The sequence below is a fragment of the Oryzias melastigma genome, linkage group LG5 (assembly GCF_002922805.2).
Source record: "Oryzias melastigma strain HK-1 linkage group LG5, ASM292280v2, whole genome shotgun sequence".
NCBI lineage: Eukaryota > Metazoa > Chordata > Actinopteri > Beloniformes > Adrianichthyidae > Oryzias > Oryzias melastigma.
Window position 1 is genome coordinate 34201150 of NC_050516.1, and position 18712 is coordinate 34219861.

An 18712-nucleotide genomic window follows, 5' to 3' on the forward strand; every position below is an offset into this window, starting at 1 on the left:
ACAGAGGACGAAGAATTTAAGCGATTTAGTGATATGGAGTGAGATTGTGTGCAATTAATTACAGTAAAGATACAAAGTTGATGAGTTCTTGAGGCTATAGTTAAATAAAACTGTTATGTTATATAAATGCTACACCTTTTCGTTTTTTTCATGATGCTAATATGTGAATATGTGTTGACACATATTCAGCCTGTTTTCTATTCACTTATGAATGTTATAACTTACCTTCCAGGATGATGTAATATCGTTTTTTTCAACCAGTTTGTAAAATAAATTACTTGAAAAAAATGCGACTTATACTCCAGTGCGACTTATGTATGGTTTTTTCTTCTTCATTATGCATTTTTTGGCCCCTGCGACTTATACTCCGGTGCGACTTATAGTCCGAAAAATACGGTAGTCTGATCCCTTTCTCCATCCCGAAATACCTTACTCGCTTTCTCCACCAGGAAATAATCTGCTCCCTTTCTCCACCAGGTAATAGTCTGATCCCTTTCTCCACCAAGAAATACCTTACTCGCTTTCTCCACCAGGAAATAATCTGCTACCTTTCTCCACCAGGAAATAGTCTGATCCCTTTCTCCATCCCGAAATACCTTACTCGCTTTCTCCACCAGGAAATAATCTGCTCCCTGTCTCCACCAGGTAATAGTCTGATCCCTTTCTCCACCAGGAAATAGCTTTCTCTCTTTCTCCACCAGGAAATACCTTCTCGCTTTCTTCGCCAGGAAATAGTCTGATCCCTTTCTCCATCCCAAAATACCTTACTCCCTTTCTCCACCAGGAAATAGCTTTCTCTCTTTCTCCACCAGGAAATTGTCTGAGCCCTTTCTCTACCAAGAAATAGCCTGGTTCCTTTCTCGTTATGTCTTCCTAATGTCCCGTCTGCTTGCGCATTCTCGGATACGTTCAGGATTCATCCCAGCATGTCGTGCAGATTCCTCACCGATTTAAGTTTGCGTTTAACGGTCATCAGCTTCTCACAGTGTTTATGTTAGCCTGGGGGCGGAGCAGACTCTTCCTGAAAGAGGCTGTCCTCAATCTGTGACATCAGCATGTGAGGACCCGCTCGTTTTCGTAGATATGGGAGGGGCTGGTACTGAGAGTGCAGGTTTTTAGAATAATACTTGGAAATGTGTGAACGGATCAAAATACAGATTTAGGGTTCTTTATAGTGAGGAATGAACAGTTTAATACAATTAAAAGCTCAAAAAGTGAGTTTTTCATGGTATAGCCCTTTTAAAATAAAAAAATATTGATTATCAATTTTATAAGCAACCACAAATTATGAAATGAATCGAAATGTTCAAATGAATTCCTAGTATATTCTTTGGAAGCATGTATGACTCATAATTCAAAATAAAAGCTGTGATGAAGAAGAAAATGAAAAAGTCATTCGGACAATTACTTTTCATTTAATTTAAGAGACAAGTAATGCATTTACATTGTGAAAAGAAAAAAGCATTTCTGTTTATGCATTTGAATTTTCTAATTCAATTTTGGTACAAAATAACTAAAGAACTTTTTGAAAATGAAATGTCAAATGCTATTTTTTTTTTATCATTTTAATTAAGTTACAATACAGCAATGCTGAAAAAAAAAAAAGTCGTTCTGATAGTTGCTTTTAAATTTCATTTAAGAAACAATCAATCCAGGTAGATTGTGAAAAGGAAATAGCATTTCCAGCGTTGACCTTTATTTTGAATTATGAGTCACTAACGCCTCCATACATTTTTAAGCAAAAAAACCCACCTTGAAACTAGTAAAGCTGCTGACATACCATCAACGTTTTATACTATTTTAATTTTTGTGTGGCTTTTTAATGCCTAAAGTTGAACTATTAGGTCATTCTAAAAGGTAAAATTGTGAAAACACAGTACGGAGCAGCTATTGGGATTAACCAAACGTGTTTCTGCTCGATGTTGGTTTTCCGACTCCTCATCTCACATTTCATCACTCAGCTTTCTCTGGCGAAACATAAAAAGCTCCACTAATTGTTCTGTATGCGGCCGGCCCTGCCGACTACGTTAACTACATGCTGGTTATTATGGTTGCGTTTAGCAGTAAAAGAGACAAATATTTCCCCAAAGTGGTTATAAATGCACAACAAGGAAAAGGAAAAGCTAAAAAGGAACATTTGTTAAGCCAGTGGAAACATCATCCATCTGAAAACTTGTAATGGCGTTCTCTTTGTCTATGAGACGATGCAATGACCAATAAAATTGCCTTATTAACTTCACAAGGTCATTAGCCGCTATGATTGTATTTCCATGCCCAACTCGTCCCAAATGACCAAATAGGAGACGAGAAGTCTGAAAGTTTGACATTAGTGGCAGATTACCAAAAGATGAAGCAGCATTTACAATTGAGCCATAAACATTTGAAACTTCACAGATTTCTTTAAGCTGAAAGTGCAACATTTGCTCTCCCACTGTTGTGTCTTTGTGGGAATAAACATTTTTTTTATGGCGAGGATGCAATCAAGCTTTCATCTGGCGTTTCAGCATCGCTGCTCCTGCAGCTAAGAGGTGGCTCGGCAGGTCTAACAAATGCTCTCATCCACTTCTAATCCTGTGTGCATTGAAGAGGCTCCATTATGCAATTATATCAGCTACAGGCTAAATCAGGAACGGCTCAGGCCTTATTTCCAGCTAACAGTTGCTGACATGTCAAATTTAACTGTAAAAAAGGGGCCGTCCTTCAAAGGCTGTCAAACAGATAACAATCTTTTTTGGATTTAATGTTACCAAGAGAAACAGAACAGATAAAAAATGAGCAAAACTAACATGTTTTCAGCCAAATGACCTTGAAGATTTTTGTAAAATCAACAACATGAATAAAGCCGGTGTAACACACAGTAAATATTCCACATTAGGGATTGTTTTTTTTTCAAGTCTTCTGTTTTTTTTTTAATCAAAAATGTTGGCACTTTAAAGTCTTTTTTGGCAAGCTGTGGAGTAAAGAACAAAGCTACCCTATTTATAGAGCAGTGTTACACCTCTGCTGGAAATCAGTCAACAGGTAACTAAATCCTCTGGAGGTTTTACAATTAAATGAGATTGAAGTGCTGAAGTTAGCTGATAACTTGTAACATTTTCTCATGATGGAGAACATACAAGAAGAAAATTGAGCTTAAATTGTATTTCCGTGTGTTTATTAATTTAATACATGAATCAGGAGCAGATGAAAAATTTTATTTGTTATGTAGAAAATATGGCCACAAAAAAAATTAGGCCACAAGCTCTCTGCTCCACTTCATTTTAAGGTATCCACTTGAAGACAAATCGATCCATTCATATGGAGCTACTTTGGGGCCAATATTAAATGAAACTCAATTGAAACAAATTAAAAAAAAATTGGTGTTTGGCCAAAAAAATGTCAGAAACTTTTTGCTGTTCTAAAATAAAATGAACTATTATCAGCTTCAAGTGTTCTGTTTTTTAGGTTTCAAAATTTCAATTTCAATTTTTTTTTCAGTTTCAACTCTTTTTTTCTTTTAACTCTTTGAACGTGCTAGAACAGCGTTTTGTACGTGAAAAACTTCAGACTATATTAGGACAGACTAAACAGCCATTTTCTGACCGTAATTATCACAGTTCTCAGAGTCAGTGAATGCACCGGGACTTAAGTTACCACCCTCATCAATTTTGATTGGTCCTTTGTGTTAGCCCCGCCCCAACGCGCCACACCTGGCCCAAAAGTTTTGAAATTGAAATTTTCAGATTCGAAAACAAAAAAAAAAAGAGTTGAAAGTAAAAACATGATATGAAACTGAAAAAAAGTTTTTTCAACTGAAATTTTCAAATCCAAAGGAAAAAAAATGAAAAAAAGTTTTGAAACTGAGATTTTGGGTTTTTAAACCTGATAAACACAACATTTGAAGCTGAAAATAATTAGGTTTATTTATTGAATAGCAAAAAGTTTTGAACAAGTTACCTTCTGTTTTTGGCCAAACATTTTTTTTTCAATTTGTTTTATTTGGGTTTAAAATAATATTGGTCTCAATTCAGCTCCGTACGTTAACACCTTTATTTGAGCTGGTGTCTGACAAAAACTGTATACCTCCAGTATTGCTCGCCATTTTTGTTGCACCGTTGGAATTGTGGGGGCTGAAAGAGTGAGTGTAAACGTTTGCACTAACTAATTCAGTTTTTCTGTTCCATCAATACTGAATTTTTTTAAGCCTTTGAATTTTCCTTCTGAATTTCTTGTCTTTAACTCTTGATTTTTGATGGCCCGGACGTCACTTCAGTGTCATGACTAGTTGTTCTAGTGCAGAGGTGCAACCTGAGGCTCCGGAGCCACATGCGGCTCTCTGGTTAAAAAAAAAAATAAAATAATAGTAATTTTTAAAAGTAATGTCTGCTAACGTTTGTGTGTTCTTCATATACTTTTTTCTACCAATCATGTTTCATGTTTATGCTCGAGTTAACAGCAGTACTAAGTAAAACTATGCCAAGAGAAAATGTCATTTTTGTGTTGTTTAGGAATACATTTCCTTTACTTGAGTGTTCCTGTTAGGGACAGGAAGTCTTTTATTTTGAAAGAAAGTTATATGAGCTTCTGTCAAATTTGAGAAAAGTCTCATTTATTTTAATATTTATATATTTATTCGCATCTAAAAATAAATATACATATATAATAAACACTGCTGGGAGGGTTGGTGGCCAAAGAGAAGGTCACTGATCAATGTGTTTATGATGTTTTTACAATTACTTTATGTATTTTACTCTTTAAATTGTGAACTTTTAAAGTTACATTTTAACGATTTTTTATTTAACGATTACTATTTATTTTATTCTATTATGGGTTTTGTTTTTAAATTGATTATGCTTAATCACTTTTAACTGTGTGGTGTGATGTATGGAGCAAGGACAGTGCCATAATTTCCGTAAGGATTAATAAAGTAATAGTCTAGTATTAGGCTTTGATCCGTACCAAACAGTCCCAAATTACTCTTTTACCGGCTAAGGTTGCAGACCCCTGATCTAGAGAGACAGAAAAAGTGTTTATTTTTTTATCAATTTTTTTAAATCATCGAAAATCGAGAGTTGGAAAAAAAATCAGAAAGAAAATTCAAAAGTTCAAAAAATTCTGAATTGATAGAACAGAAAAATAGTGCCGCCCACAACTCCTCCGCTCTGCAGAAACTATGACCTAGAAAAACACAGGTTTTTATCACATAGAATCTTGGTTGAATAAATATTACTTATATGTACGTACATATACATATTATGTTTACCTTAAGCTTATAGATGAGTTTGAGTTTTTGTCTGGATTTTGTTGCTGCAGATCGACTGGAGAAGCTGTTAAAGTCGTGTTCCTTCATAAATAAAAACGACTTTAAAACAACATCCTCCACTTTCATTTCTACGACCTACAACCGAGTTCAGTTTTCTCTGACCACATACCACCCAGTAATGCAAAACTGTGCAAATTTGTTTGTGCAGGGGCATTCTATGCAGGCAGGGAGGAGCATTGTTCCCTGTTTACCGAGAGATTTCCATTGTTCCCAGCCGAGTGGGTTCAGCAGCTCTGCTGCCGCTTCCATGGTTAAAAACTAGGTTAGGCGTCCTCAAAGGATTTTTCAAAATACACGGCAGACTTGAGGGCTGTGGTGATGTATTGCTGCTCTGCATTTGAAGGTTCACACTGGTGAACAATCATGCAGAACAGCGCCGGTATTGATTTTTGCCAACCGAGACATTTGAACAATAAAACGGTTTAATTTGTCGAAGCGCGCCGCGTGTCGTCTGCTGTAAATGTTAGGAGTTTCACAAGGTGGAGCGACACCTGAGCCAAGGAAATTTAGCAAATGAAACTCAAGCTGGCATCTAAAAGGCGTACTCATTAGATTAGGGGGGAGATATATGCACTTTGTACATTAAATACTAAGCAGATGTAAAGGTGTCGTGTGGGTCTTAGGAATCCTGTCAGGATAAGACTTTTAATCAATCTCCAACAGAAAGAGAGCACAAGTGCTGCTTTCAGCATTCCCAGAGAGAGCGGGAACGACAGCCAGGAGAGTTATGTCTGACAGGAGCACCCCAGAGTCCACTATTATCCACCAGCTATTCCAATATACGTCGTTTTCAATGAACTATGGCTGATCTGTCATCAAGAAGAAAGCTCCAAGAAACTTTTTTCAGCAACTTACGCTTTTATTTTGTAGTCTGTTATATTCATCTATGAGATTGTTATGGAATAAAATCAAAGGATTCTTACTTAGCTTTTCTTTTTTATTTTAAGTAATAAAAAAAATATTTAAAAACTTGCTAAAAGTGCTAAAATTGAGTGTTTAAATATAATAAGCAACCTGTTATAATTTCCAGAATCGATTCAATTCCGATTTTTTTCCGATTCTTCAATTTAATTCAACTTTAATTAAAAATTATTACACATTGGTTTAGAAATACATTAAAAATCTACTATTTAATTTGAATATATTTATATTAATCTGATACAGTTCGCATATTGTAAAATGTATTAGTGAAATAATGAGATTGTTAAAATCATACATAGATTCTCTAAAGAAGTTCTAACTAAAATGTTCAGATCATTAACATTGTAAACATTGTTCTGCTTCTCCAGGAGGATGTTTCAGTTTGACCACTAGGTGGCGATTGCCACTTTATTCAAGAAGAAGACGACAGTATGAGGGAGAAAATGAGGTTTTAGACCACAGATAGTTTCTCTAAAAATGATTTCCTTAAAAGAGTTTGAAAATTAATGCCTGTAAGTAAATAAAGATGTTCATATTGTATGTATTTTTTCGGTCAACCGAACGTTAGCATTAGCCGTCCTATGGGAGATTCTATTGAACGTTAGCTTCAAGCTAGCAGACTTTAGCTCTATGTGCTAAATTGATTTTGTGAATTGATTATTGATCTTTTAAGCTTAAATTGATTCAAAATGATTTTTTCAACCCAACCCTACTTTTTACTAAGGCTGGCTTGATAAAAGAAATGTATTGATCTGAATCAATCTAGGCTTAATAATTCAATAATCAATCCATAAAAGTAGAGATTGATTTAGCACATAAAGCTCAAATCCGCTAGCTTGATGCTAACGTATAATGGGATTTCCCATAGCACTGCTAATGCTAACGCTCAGTCGACCTAAACATAAATATATTTATAAACTCACAGCTATGAATTTTCCAAACTCTTTTAAGGAAATATTTTTTTAAGTAACCATTTGTGTTCTAAACTCCGGCCCGCGGGCCGGATCAGGCCCTCATTCACATTTGGGCCGGCACCCATAAAACTACCAGAGATGGGTAGTTTTTTATTTTTCTCAATCTGGCTGATAGAAACCCACATAGAATGCGACTTTTTATTCCATCCTTCTGCAGTCTGAACAATGACGGGAGAGAATAGAGTATTTATTAGCTTAATTAAAAAAATATTTTAGTATTCTTTTTTTCGTAAAGGAAATATTTAAAATTTGGCTATGAGTGGCTTTCAGGAAAACCATAAAAGTTTATGTTTAGGCTGTGACACTTGATGCACTTTTCCTGTTAGCTTACAAACTGACCCCTGAGCTAACCCATAATGCTAAAGTTAGCTTGATGCTAACGTATAATGGGATATCCCGTAGGATGGCTAATGCTAACGCTTCGTAACTATTCATAGCCAATTCCTGTAACCATTTGTAACCATAAAGTAACCATTTGTGGTCTAAAAAAACAGTTTTTTGCTCATACTTTCTTCTTCCTCTGGATTAAGGTGTAATGCTGTGATCGCCACCTAGTGGCCAAACTGAAACACCCTCCAGGAGACGTAGAACAATTGTTGGAGTTTCTCAGTTTGAGAATCCATGTAGCAATGTATGCTATTAACAAATCTCATTATAATTTAACTAAGACATTTTACAGTATGTGAACTGCTTAAGATTAATATGAATAATTCATATATATAGATTATTCATGTGTGCGTGAAAACCGTGTAAACTCAAAACTGATTTGAATTGAATTATGTGGATCAAAAGAATTGAAAAAAGTTGGAATCAAATCTATTCTGGATATTACTGGCAATACCCAGCCCTACTTTCCACTCACCTGACAGGCCTGATAGAGCAGCTGGTGCTCAAACTTCTTGATTCCGAGGATATTCTGGAACATCTCGTACAGCTGGTCCTTGCTGAGGATCAGCTCCGAGGCGGCGCTGGCTGTCATGCGCTGCTGTGCCTTCCGTGGGTCCTCGTCGCCGCGGTAGATGGTGTCAAACTTGGCCATCCAGGAGCTGAGCACTGTCTCTTTGCTTAAGCCGTCAATCTCTGGGAGGCTGCGCACACGTTTCTCAATGTGCCTCTTGAACACTTCCCTGAAATCGCTGGCTGAGAAGCCGCCGCTCTGGACCATCTTGGCCACACGGTCACTCTTGAGGAAGACCTGGATGGAGAGAGACCTTCATCATTAGCTGCACTGTTTGAATGCTGCCGAAAATACGAGCACCACTCCAATGAAAATGGTGTTTTAACATGTTCTTGTTGCATTTTTCTGATGGTAAAGTATATATTTAACCTTTGCTTAAAGGTTAAAATTACAATTCTGAGGCCCAGTGACCCTTTAACCGCCTGCTCAACCAAACAGTGGGGCGCATTTGGAAAACAGGTATGACTCCCCAAGGTACGGAGTCCCAAAAGGGACATTAAAGAAAGAAAATTGAAGAAAAAAAAATTCTGGTTACTTTTTTTCAATTTAATTTTTTAGAATTTTTGGGGGCGTTACTATCTGGTGCGAACCATTTACTAACCAGAACATTTTAGTTTTCTAAAAATGTCATTTAAAAAAAAATCCTCAGAGTAACTGACCAGAAATTATTTTTTACTTCAAGTTTATACAGAGCCCTTATGTTTTTTTAGAAAAATAATATATATATATTTTTTACTTGCTTTTTTTTTTTTACTTCGATGTCCATTTAGGGGCTCCGTACAAAGGCGACAACACGGCGGAAAAAATACATTTTTTGGTGATTTTTTTGAAATATTTTGTGTAGTTAAGAGTTAATCTATTTAATATGGACAATCAAAAAGGAATAAATTATATTGATAATCCTTAAATAATGTTTTATTTATTGGATTGGATTGTGCTCTAGAAAGATATCGACATTTGTTCGGGTGCAGAAAGTTATTCTGCATTCATGTCCTGTTGGACGATTTGTTGTTTTCCTATCGTTCATGTGTGTTTTCCGGGTCACAGTCAATTTTCCAATTTTTAAATTTTCTTTGCGGTTGTTTTTTTAACTACAGAGCACTATCGCCGGGGGATTTTCACCCAAGCTAAAGTATTTACATGATTTTAAGTATGTCCCACTTTTCTGAGTATGGAGCTAAATTGGGGCCAATATTATTTGAAACCCAAATAAAACATATTGAAAAAATATTGGTATTAAGCCAAAAAAAAAGTTAAATCTTTAAAAGTTCTTGCTATTCTACAACACACTTATCTATTTTCAGCTTCAACTGTTCTGTTTTTGTTTTTTGGGGGGTTTCAAAACTTAAAATTTCCATTTCAAATCTTTTTTTCATTTTCAACTCTTTTTATTTTGTTTTTGAATCTGAAAATTTCAGTTTTAAAACTCTTGGGCCTTTTGTGGTACGTTGGGGCGGGGCTAACATGACGGACCAATCAAAATCAACGAAGGTGTTAACTCCAGTCCCGGGGGATTCACAGTCTCTGAGAACTGTGATAATTATGTACATTACATTATGTACATTTTGATGTTGGTATGTAACACGATAAAATGGGGCTTTGAACAGACTAGAACAGTGTTTTAGACGTTTGTACGCAACAAAACAGCTTTTTTCACCCGTCTTGGGATAACTTCAGACTATGATAGTACAGACAATACGTCAATTTTCTGACTGTATTTATCCCAGTTCTCAGGGTCAGTGAATGCACCGGGACTGATTGATTTTGATTGGTCCTTTGTGTTAGCCCCGCCCCAACGCGCCACAATAGGGCAAAAAGTTTTAACATTTAAAATTTTCAGATTAAAAAAAAAAAAAAGATTGGAAATTGAAAAAAAAAGGTTTTAAATTGAAATTTTGAGTTTTGAAACCTAAAAACAAAACATTTGAAGCTAAAAATATTTACGTTTATTTTAGAATAGCACATTTTTTTTGACATTTTACCTGTTTTTTTTTGGTTATTTTTGGCCAAATATGAATATTTTTTTTCAATTTGTTTTAATTGGGTTTCAAATAATATTGGCCCTAATTTAGCTCCATACATGATGTGGCGAACAAAGGACCAAGTATCATTATTATTATTATTATTAGGAATTTTTTCTTCTTAAATTCCTAATTTTTCAGTAATTTTCATGCATGTTTTTAGGATCTTCCTGTGTTTTAAGTTTTCATTTTATTACATAAACTACAGTTGAAAATAAAATAAAATTAGTTATCATGTGTTGTTATATTTTGATTTTTTAATGAAAATACTTTAAATCATGTTTATTATATTGGGTAAAAATTACCAAGCTAAAGTGATGGTGTAACTTTTTATAGCTTAAGTGTTCTAGAGTTAATGGACATCAACCCATTGGTGGAATTGGCGCTAAAATCAGAACAAAAACGGAAAAACCTTTAAATGTTCCGTTTTAAAATGTATAAATTCATTTTCAATCAAAATTAAAGTGTGTATTGTGTCAAGGTTCCATGTTATTTCTTTCTATTTTGAGGTGGATCACCAAAGTACTCGGAGTATCTGCTCCTGGTCCGGCCCTTCTGTCAAATTTAGAACCCTTTTTGGCCGACATTTACCCGACCCTGCTCTAAACTGTACGCTTTGAAAGCTCTGAAATTGCTTCCCATATTTTTTGCACCGATAATGTTTGTTGGAGTTATGAAGGGCTGTAAACCAGTGGGAGAACGTGCAAACAGGGAGTAATGGGGAGGGGAAGGGCGGGCGGGGTTGCTTCATGCCACGACTCCCACTCACAACTCAGAAAGTTTTCTAGAAAGTTTTTTGGTGGTTGCTAAAAACACCATAATCCCAATTAAAATAATTGAAATTGCCAGAAAAATAACCAAATATGAAACCATTTCCTTCGTGCACGTGTTGCCATGATTTAGCAGGAGGTGGGACGCCTGTGTCAACAACAACAAGCTAACAGGGACAGAGGCAAACGCAGCATCAAGTGAAGCGACCACCCAAAGTGACGTCTTCACCACTCTGACACTCACACTTTGTTCCTAGCAACCATTATGGCTGCGGAGCAGCGACTTCTAAAGCACCAGAATGCACAAGTGCATGACTGAAAATATTTTCAAGATGGAGTTAACGATAATCATTTTAGTTTCCTGTGTACTATGCCATTTTGAAGGAGTATGGTTGAAATCTTTTGTCTGCTTTGTGGTTATATAGAGCAGAATTTTCAACATCCTCAAATTTTACAGAAATCTCTCAAGAATTTTAAAGCTGAAACTTTTTGGTGAACTAGAAGGAGAGAGAATCAGGATTTTGGAGGAAGCTCGATCCATGAAGATCTTCACTTCCTCGTCCGAGCTGACATCCAACACTACTGGACATTACCCATATTGATTGACATTTTTTTGTAGCAGCTGTGAAGATTTATGCTACTGAGACACAGAGCTATCAAAATCAGACAGGAGGGATCAGGGGCGGAGCACCAAAAGCCACGCCCCCTCAGAGGAAGTTTTGAAAACTCTTCAGATCAACGTGAAAAATGACTTTTTAAGACATTTATGTTGTGGAATTTTGGTTAAAAAGTTCATAATCATCATTAAAACACTATTGGGAACATTTGTTTAATTAGAAATAATTGTCAAAGGGGACTTTAAACTCTTTTATTTATTTTAACACCAACCTACCAAAGGATTCCAGATTGAAATTAGCCTTAGGCTAAACTCCGGCACATGTTTATGTTTATTAATATGTATCGTCCCTTTCTCAATAAAGTAATTAATAAAGTCCCTTTAGTTTTCTGGGTGTGTGAAATTTGTTTGACCCTTTCCCTGGGGGAGGGGTGACCTGCAGACCCAGTGGTGCTCTGGAACTTTTTGGTGATTTCACCCCCAAATCCAACCCCTTCATGCTGAGTATGATTCAACCATGGATTTGAACTCACGACCTTCCAGGCTGGACACTCCACCACAAGGCCACTGATTTGCAGACATTTTGAAGCCCTCATAAGTCATTTTTTTAAGTAATTGGTTTATAAAATGCCAACTAAGATTTTATAAATTTAGATTTATACTGAAAAGACATTTAGCAGTTTGACATTGTACAATTAGTTCTTCTTTTTTGTCCCCGCAGCATGCGTGGTCCTTAATCACGCTTTCATCAGCGGGCTGAATAGGAAAACTGGAAAAGTTGAGTGTGTGAACAACATGCTCTGACTCATAATCTGTTCAGTCAAAAGCTCACGCCACCATTTTGCCACTCAGCCTACAAAAGTCAGGCATTTTGACACGGAGTAGCAGGACGGCTTTCGGCTCAACTCAAAGCTATTGAACTAAAAATGTTTAAAAATGTGCATCGTTTGTGTGGTGTGCTGGGATATTCATACCTCAGAGTAACTCTGCACGGCGTTGATGAAGGCCTCATCAGCTACAATTTGTGTGTCTCCATTGAGGAAGGCCTGGAAGCGGTCCTTAGTCTGCTGAAGCTGTTGCTTAGTTATCTGTGGAGAGGACGACAAAATGTGCAAAAACTGTGTTAGAATTAGCACACACACAAAAAAGTGAAACATAAATGAATCTATAAGATTGCTCAGTGTCTCAAATGATACTTTAAGCCATAACAGGACATACAGAAAGCTCATTTCTGATGTTTCTACCCACATTTCTGCGATTCTTCACGAGCTGCTGAGCATCAGAACGCCCCTTCTCACTTTCCTTGCGATGTTCTGTCTTTCCCATCTGAGCAACCATCTCCGTGGTTCATCACCGCCACGAGAGGCAGACAGTCTTCAGCCCAGATCTTTCATTTGTGTAAACTCTTCACCCTCAAGCTGGACGAAGCGGCGTTTCGTCAACCCACACACACGTCGCACTGAGCGGCGACCCTCTCTGGGCTTTGTACAGTAGATCAGAGTTATTGAAGCTGAAACCCAAAATAACATGCCAGCCTAGCATCATTCAAACACGGAAACAGGCCAGGAATTCAAAACCTCGTAATCATGTGGATCATGTTGAATTTTTAATAATAATCCAGATTAAAAACATTTTTTTCCTCGGTTTTTAAATTTAAGATGCCATTTTTATTCTTTTGCTTGTAGAAACTCCTGTCAGAGTCCTTTCTGCCCTTTTCTAGACCTCTATTTCCCCACTCGCCTCCTAGTTTTTGTTTTTTTATTCTGTGTTGTGTCTGCCTTTGTGATTGTGTGGAAATCCCAGCTGGCTCCTCCCTGTTTGCTTTGCACCTGCTCCTCATCAGGCAATCACCTGGACGGCTCTAAGGTCCTGCTCCACCGACACCAACCTGTTTTGATAGTACGCTACGGGCAGATCTTTTCTAGTTTCAGTCCCTGTTGGGTTTTCTTCTCTGAACTCCTGCACAGCTGAGAATCAAACTCCCAACCCAGATGCTTACGCTCTCACTGGAAGAAAGAATCGGCATTCTGCAGTTGGTCTGTGACCAGTAGGGCTACTCGACCAATCAACTGTTAAAGTAGTCGGCTAATTTAATAATCGATTATTCGTTACTTTATATTACATGGAGTCTGAGTAGTAAAGTTGATCAAAGTTGTGAGCTTTCAGCACCAACAAATTCACTTTTTTATATATTTGAGTCAGTGAGACCAAAACTTTATCTTTAGAGAAACATAGTTCCTTGTTTCAGATGCTAACCTCATTTAAATGTGTGAATGTTTAGTAAGAATTCACACTAAAGTGATTCTCCTGATTTTTCTGGACGTTTTTCAGCACATAAAAACTCAATCACACTTTAGGTGATTTCATCAATCTTGGTATCAAAACGTTCAGCTTGTTCAAGACATTACTGCTTATATTTTTGGTATTCATAAACTTTATAATTTTTGAAATATTGAGCAAAATATGCCCCATAGGAAATGAATGAGAAAGTTTTCAAATTTTAAGTAGATGTATGAGACTATGTAGACTATGTTTTCATCTTTTATAGTAATTTAAAAAAAAAAAAATGGAGTTTAGCTAATATTTTAGCAACATGCTAACGTTTTTGTATAATTTGGCATCTGCTGGGTGTTTTTTTTGTGGCTAATTTAGAGTTTAGCTTCTATTTTAGCATCATGCTATCGTTTTTGACTAATTTGGTTTACTGAGGAATTTTACTCTATTTTGGAGTTTACTAGTAATTAATCAATGTGGCATCTACCGAGGTTTTTTGTTCTAATTTGGAGCTCAGCTGATATTTTAGCAATATGCTAACGTTTTTTGCTAATTTGCTATCTAATAGAGTTTTTTAAGCTAATTTAGAGTCTGGCTTCTATCTTAGCAACAGGTTAACATTTTTGGCTGAATTAGTTTACTTAAGAATTTTTTAGGCTATTTTGGAGTTTAGCTACTATTTAAGCACTATTTTAGCTCCTTTTTTTTGCTAATTTGGCATCTACTAATGTTCTTTACTCTAATTTGGAGTTTAACTATTATTTTAGCAACATGCTAACGTTTTTGGCTAATTTGTTATCTACTGAGGTTCTTATAGGCTAATTTAGAGTTTAGCTTCTATTTTAGCAACATAGGTTAATGTTTTTGACTAATTTAGTTTACTGAAGATTTTTTAGGCTATTTTGGAGTTTAGCTAGTATTTAAGCAACGAGCTAGCTATTTCAGCTAATTTGACTTCTACTAAGGTTTTTTGGGCTAATTTGGAGTTTAGCTCATATTTAAGCAACACACTAAATATTTTTGCAAAATTGTCATGTATTAGGGATTCTTAAGCTATATTACTACAACATTTTAAGAAATTTAGGTCAACTTCAGTGCTCTTTCATAGTTCTTTAACAAAATATATAGTCTTTCAGCAATTTTAGCCTATTTTAAGTAGCTTTTGAATTTTCAGTGAATCACTGCAACAAATAAAATGAATTGCTTTGCCTTTTTCAGCAAACATCTTCAGCAACTACTTTCAGTAAAATGCATTCACACAAGCATTTTCTCTAGTTTCGAGTTCAATCTTGTTTTAATGCCAGAAACTAATGAAGGACAGAGGTTGCAGGATTCATCAAAAGTTTAATAAAGTATCATCATAATTGTCATTATTTTTAGTTAGTTTAAAGCTAATGATGGTTAAGATGTGTACTTTACATTCAATTTGCACGTGCCCGATTAGTTGACTAATTGGAAAATATAATCAGTGATTAGTCGACTATTAAAATAATCGTTTGTTGCAGCCCTAGTCAACAAACTCAACTGAGGAAAACTGCACAAAACATTCTTCAAACACTGCAGGATCTTGCACAATCTCATGTATCATCAAAACTATATGACTGCATGTAATTATTCGATCTGTATAAAGAAATTGCAGCGTTAGTTGTGCATTGCAAACTGTGGATATTTATTAAACAAAGCTTTGAAACTGAGGGTTTACTGATGGGTGGAGCTTTCACACACCTGCTCAAACTCATTCAGACCACTGACTTTAAACTGGTTTTAAATTAGTTTTTTTGTTCGCAGGTGGAGTTTAGAAAGCCTGCACAGGTAAAATGGTCTTCAAATATAAAAAACTAAAATAGATCTTAAATTTGTAGTAATAGATTCTCCAATAAACCAACACCAACCAGCTGTATTTGCAAAATGTGAACTTTTTTTTAGCTTTAAGAGTAAAAGTTTGACAGCGACACAACATGATTGCAAGCTACTGCAAGAGAACCCATAAAAAGAGTTATCACATCACATTAAAGCTTTTATTTTTTGGGCCAATGCTTCCATGACACCTTATGCCACATCAGTGGGATGCACTCTAATAAAAAAAATCACTTTCAGATGAAACAATCAGGATGTTCCAATTAGTAAGACAAATCAGACATTAAGTGCTTATCTACAATCAAACAAAGTACTGCTAAAAGGCATTAAATTATATGCTTCTCTGCTTTTAATTTCCTGAAATCTGCTGTTTGATGCAGGTGATGTGTCCTCCGCGTCTCCATTTGCTACTGTTTGTAAATTGACATGGATCTAGGTGTCCTTGGATTGATTTTTCTGCATGGTTACCTAACGGTCAATTGTCTGTTTGCCTCTCAGAGTCGTCATTTATCTCAAGTTAAGAGTCTTGTGTTTGGAAAAAAAAGTTAAAAGGTATAAACACAGGGATTGAAATAGTATTGAGGTGCATAGACAGGAATATAAAAACAAAATGACCTCAATCTACTAGCCAGAGGTCAATAAAGACATGACCATCTCATTGCTGGTAGTAAAAATACCATCACAAATTATTTCAGAAAGAAACTCCTCCTCTCTGAGCCTTTTTACAGTTGTTGTGGCATCATCACTGTCGGAATGATGTACAGCTTAATGTGCAAACATAACAACTCACGACACAAAGTAACACATCAACGGAGATCAATACACACTTTTCTGCTTGAAGGTTTCATACTGAGGAAGACGGCTGGTTTAATGGAGCATGGGTTCAAGGAACATCCTGAGGCAACGACTAGTAGTATTATTAGTACATGCAAATTTGTTTTGTTTATGGGAAATCTTGCATCTCTGGCTTATAGTCTTTTTCACGAAAAAAAATACACAAAGGGAACATACAATAAAAAATAAACATTTTGAGCTTTTAATTGTACTATAATGTTCATTCCTCACTATAAAGAACCCCAAAGTGATATTTTGATCGTTTGATGCATTTCTGAGTAATCCTCTAAAAACCTGCGCTCTAAGCAGCAGCCCCTCCCATACCCTTGAAAACGAGCGGGTCCTCACACGCTTACATCACAAGATGAGAACCGCCCCCTCCAGGAAGAGTCTGCCCCCCCCAGGCTAACAGGTTAATTCAAACACTTTCTTTGCAAAACTAGCAGTGATTAGCTAGCTTCACGAGACCCACGCCGGTCCATGCACAGTTGGGCAGAGCCAGTGTAGCGATGGCCAAGAAGCGCTCATTCCGTTTAGCATTCAAGCTTCATAAAGAAACCTCTGGTGAGGAATCTGCACGACATGTTTGGAAGGATCCTGAATGTATCCAAGAAAGGCGCAAGCAGACACAGGATATTGGAAAGACAGCAGGAGAAGGGGAGCAGACTATTACTGGGTGGAGAAAGGGAGAAGGCTAAATCCTGGTGGAGAAGAGGGAGCAGGCTAATTCCTATTGGAAAAAGTGAGTAGACTACTTCCTGGATTTAAAAGGGCATAAGCTATTTCCTGGTAGAAAAAGGGAGAAGACTATTTCCTGGTGGAAATGGGGAGAAGACTATTTCCTGGTGGAGAAAGGTAGCAGACTATTTCCTGCATTAAAAAGGGCATAAGCTATTTCCTGGTAGAAAAAGGGAGCTGACTATTTCCTGGTGGAGAAAGGTAACAGACTATTTCCTAAGTTAAAAAGGGCACAGACTATTTCCTGTTGGAAATGGGGAGCATACTGTTTCCTGGTGGAAATGGGGAGCAGACTAATTCCTGGATAAAGAAGGCCACAGACTATTTCCTGGTGGAAAAAGGTAGCAAACTAATTCCTGGTGGAGAAAGCGAGCAACCAATCGGGAGACTAATTTCAACAATGATTATTGAGCAAAAGCAGAAAGGTACGTGTGAAAAGGATTTTTGATACAGAGATTCATGATCCTTCAAAGAGAACAGAAATGTTTACAGCCAGTGCTAAGAACAATGTTCTCATCATTTTAATAAATCCTGAAATGTTCTTCTGGTGTTCTCCACATTTTTTGACAGAATTTCACCGCAAAAAGCCATGCCCGTTCTGTCTGTGCCAAATTAATAAGTGAGGAAGAATAAGTGCAGTATTATATATAAAGACAATAAAAAGTTTAAATATTCAGGCTTAGGTCTAAATGTAGTTACTGCTGGGGAATGTCTGAGTTCATCAGAAAGCTGGTTCCATCTTTGTGAAACAATCAGCTTCATTCTGTTTGCTTTTGACTTCAGCTTAATGCAGATCTTGAAATGATTTTTTTCTCAGTGCCCCTCACCCTAAAACCACACGCTAAGTACTATAGCACACAACTATTAAATTGCTAAATAATTTTTTTATAATGTAATTAATCACAACTTCTCATTTTTTATTTAATACTAATGAGCTAAAAAAACAATAATTTGACAGTAAAATATGGTTTAAATTATACATATGCATTAAATAAACATAAATTAATACTGACATATCAAAAATTATATTTGAGTGAATTCTAATGATCCCCATCATCCTATAACCCTATATAACTATTCGTATCATATTTGATAAACCCTATCCTGAGACCCCTATCTCAAACTTTCCTTACAAATGAATAGACCTTGGTCCGTGTTTTTCTGCCCTGTAGTTCATCATCATTCCACTAGAGGCAGTAGAAGAGCTTTTCCTGCTCATTTCAAAATGGCTGCCTTCGTGAAATCAGAAAAACACTTTTGGCGGGAAAATAGCTAATTTTTTCAATTTAACAGTGAGATATCTATTGATATACATTTCTTAAATTATTATTCTTTATCGAAAGACTGAAAAATTGGGTGATAAATAATTCTATATAATCCAGTTACAACTTGTTAAAAATCGGTGGATCACGTTTGAGGTTGTGGGAAAATAAGATTTTTTTTCTTT

General features: G+C 36.2%; 1 protein-coding gene across 11 annotated transcripts in view; it reads right to left on the reverse strand.

Annotated features, from left to right (window-relative positions):
- cadpsb (Ca2+-dependent activator protein for secretion b) overlaps positions 1-18712 on the reverse strand; it is a 119397-nt gene that overhangs the window by 74916 nt on the left and 25769 nt on the right. For all 11 annotated transcript variants that reach the window (XM_024270724.2, XM_024270723.2, XM_024270721.2 and 8 more), the window contains exons 2-3: positions 12537-12650; positions 8060-8392 (exon numbers count right to left, since the gene is read on the reverse strand). In XM_024270724.2, the coding sequence (XP_024126492.1) occupies positions 8060-8392; positions 12537-12650 (447 nt within the window). The remainder of the gene's footprint in view (positions 1-8059; positions 8393-12536; positions 12651-18712) is intronic.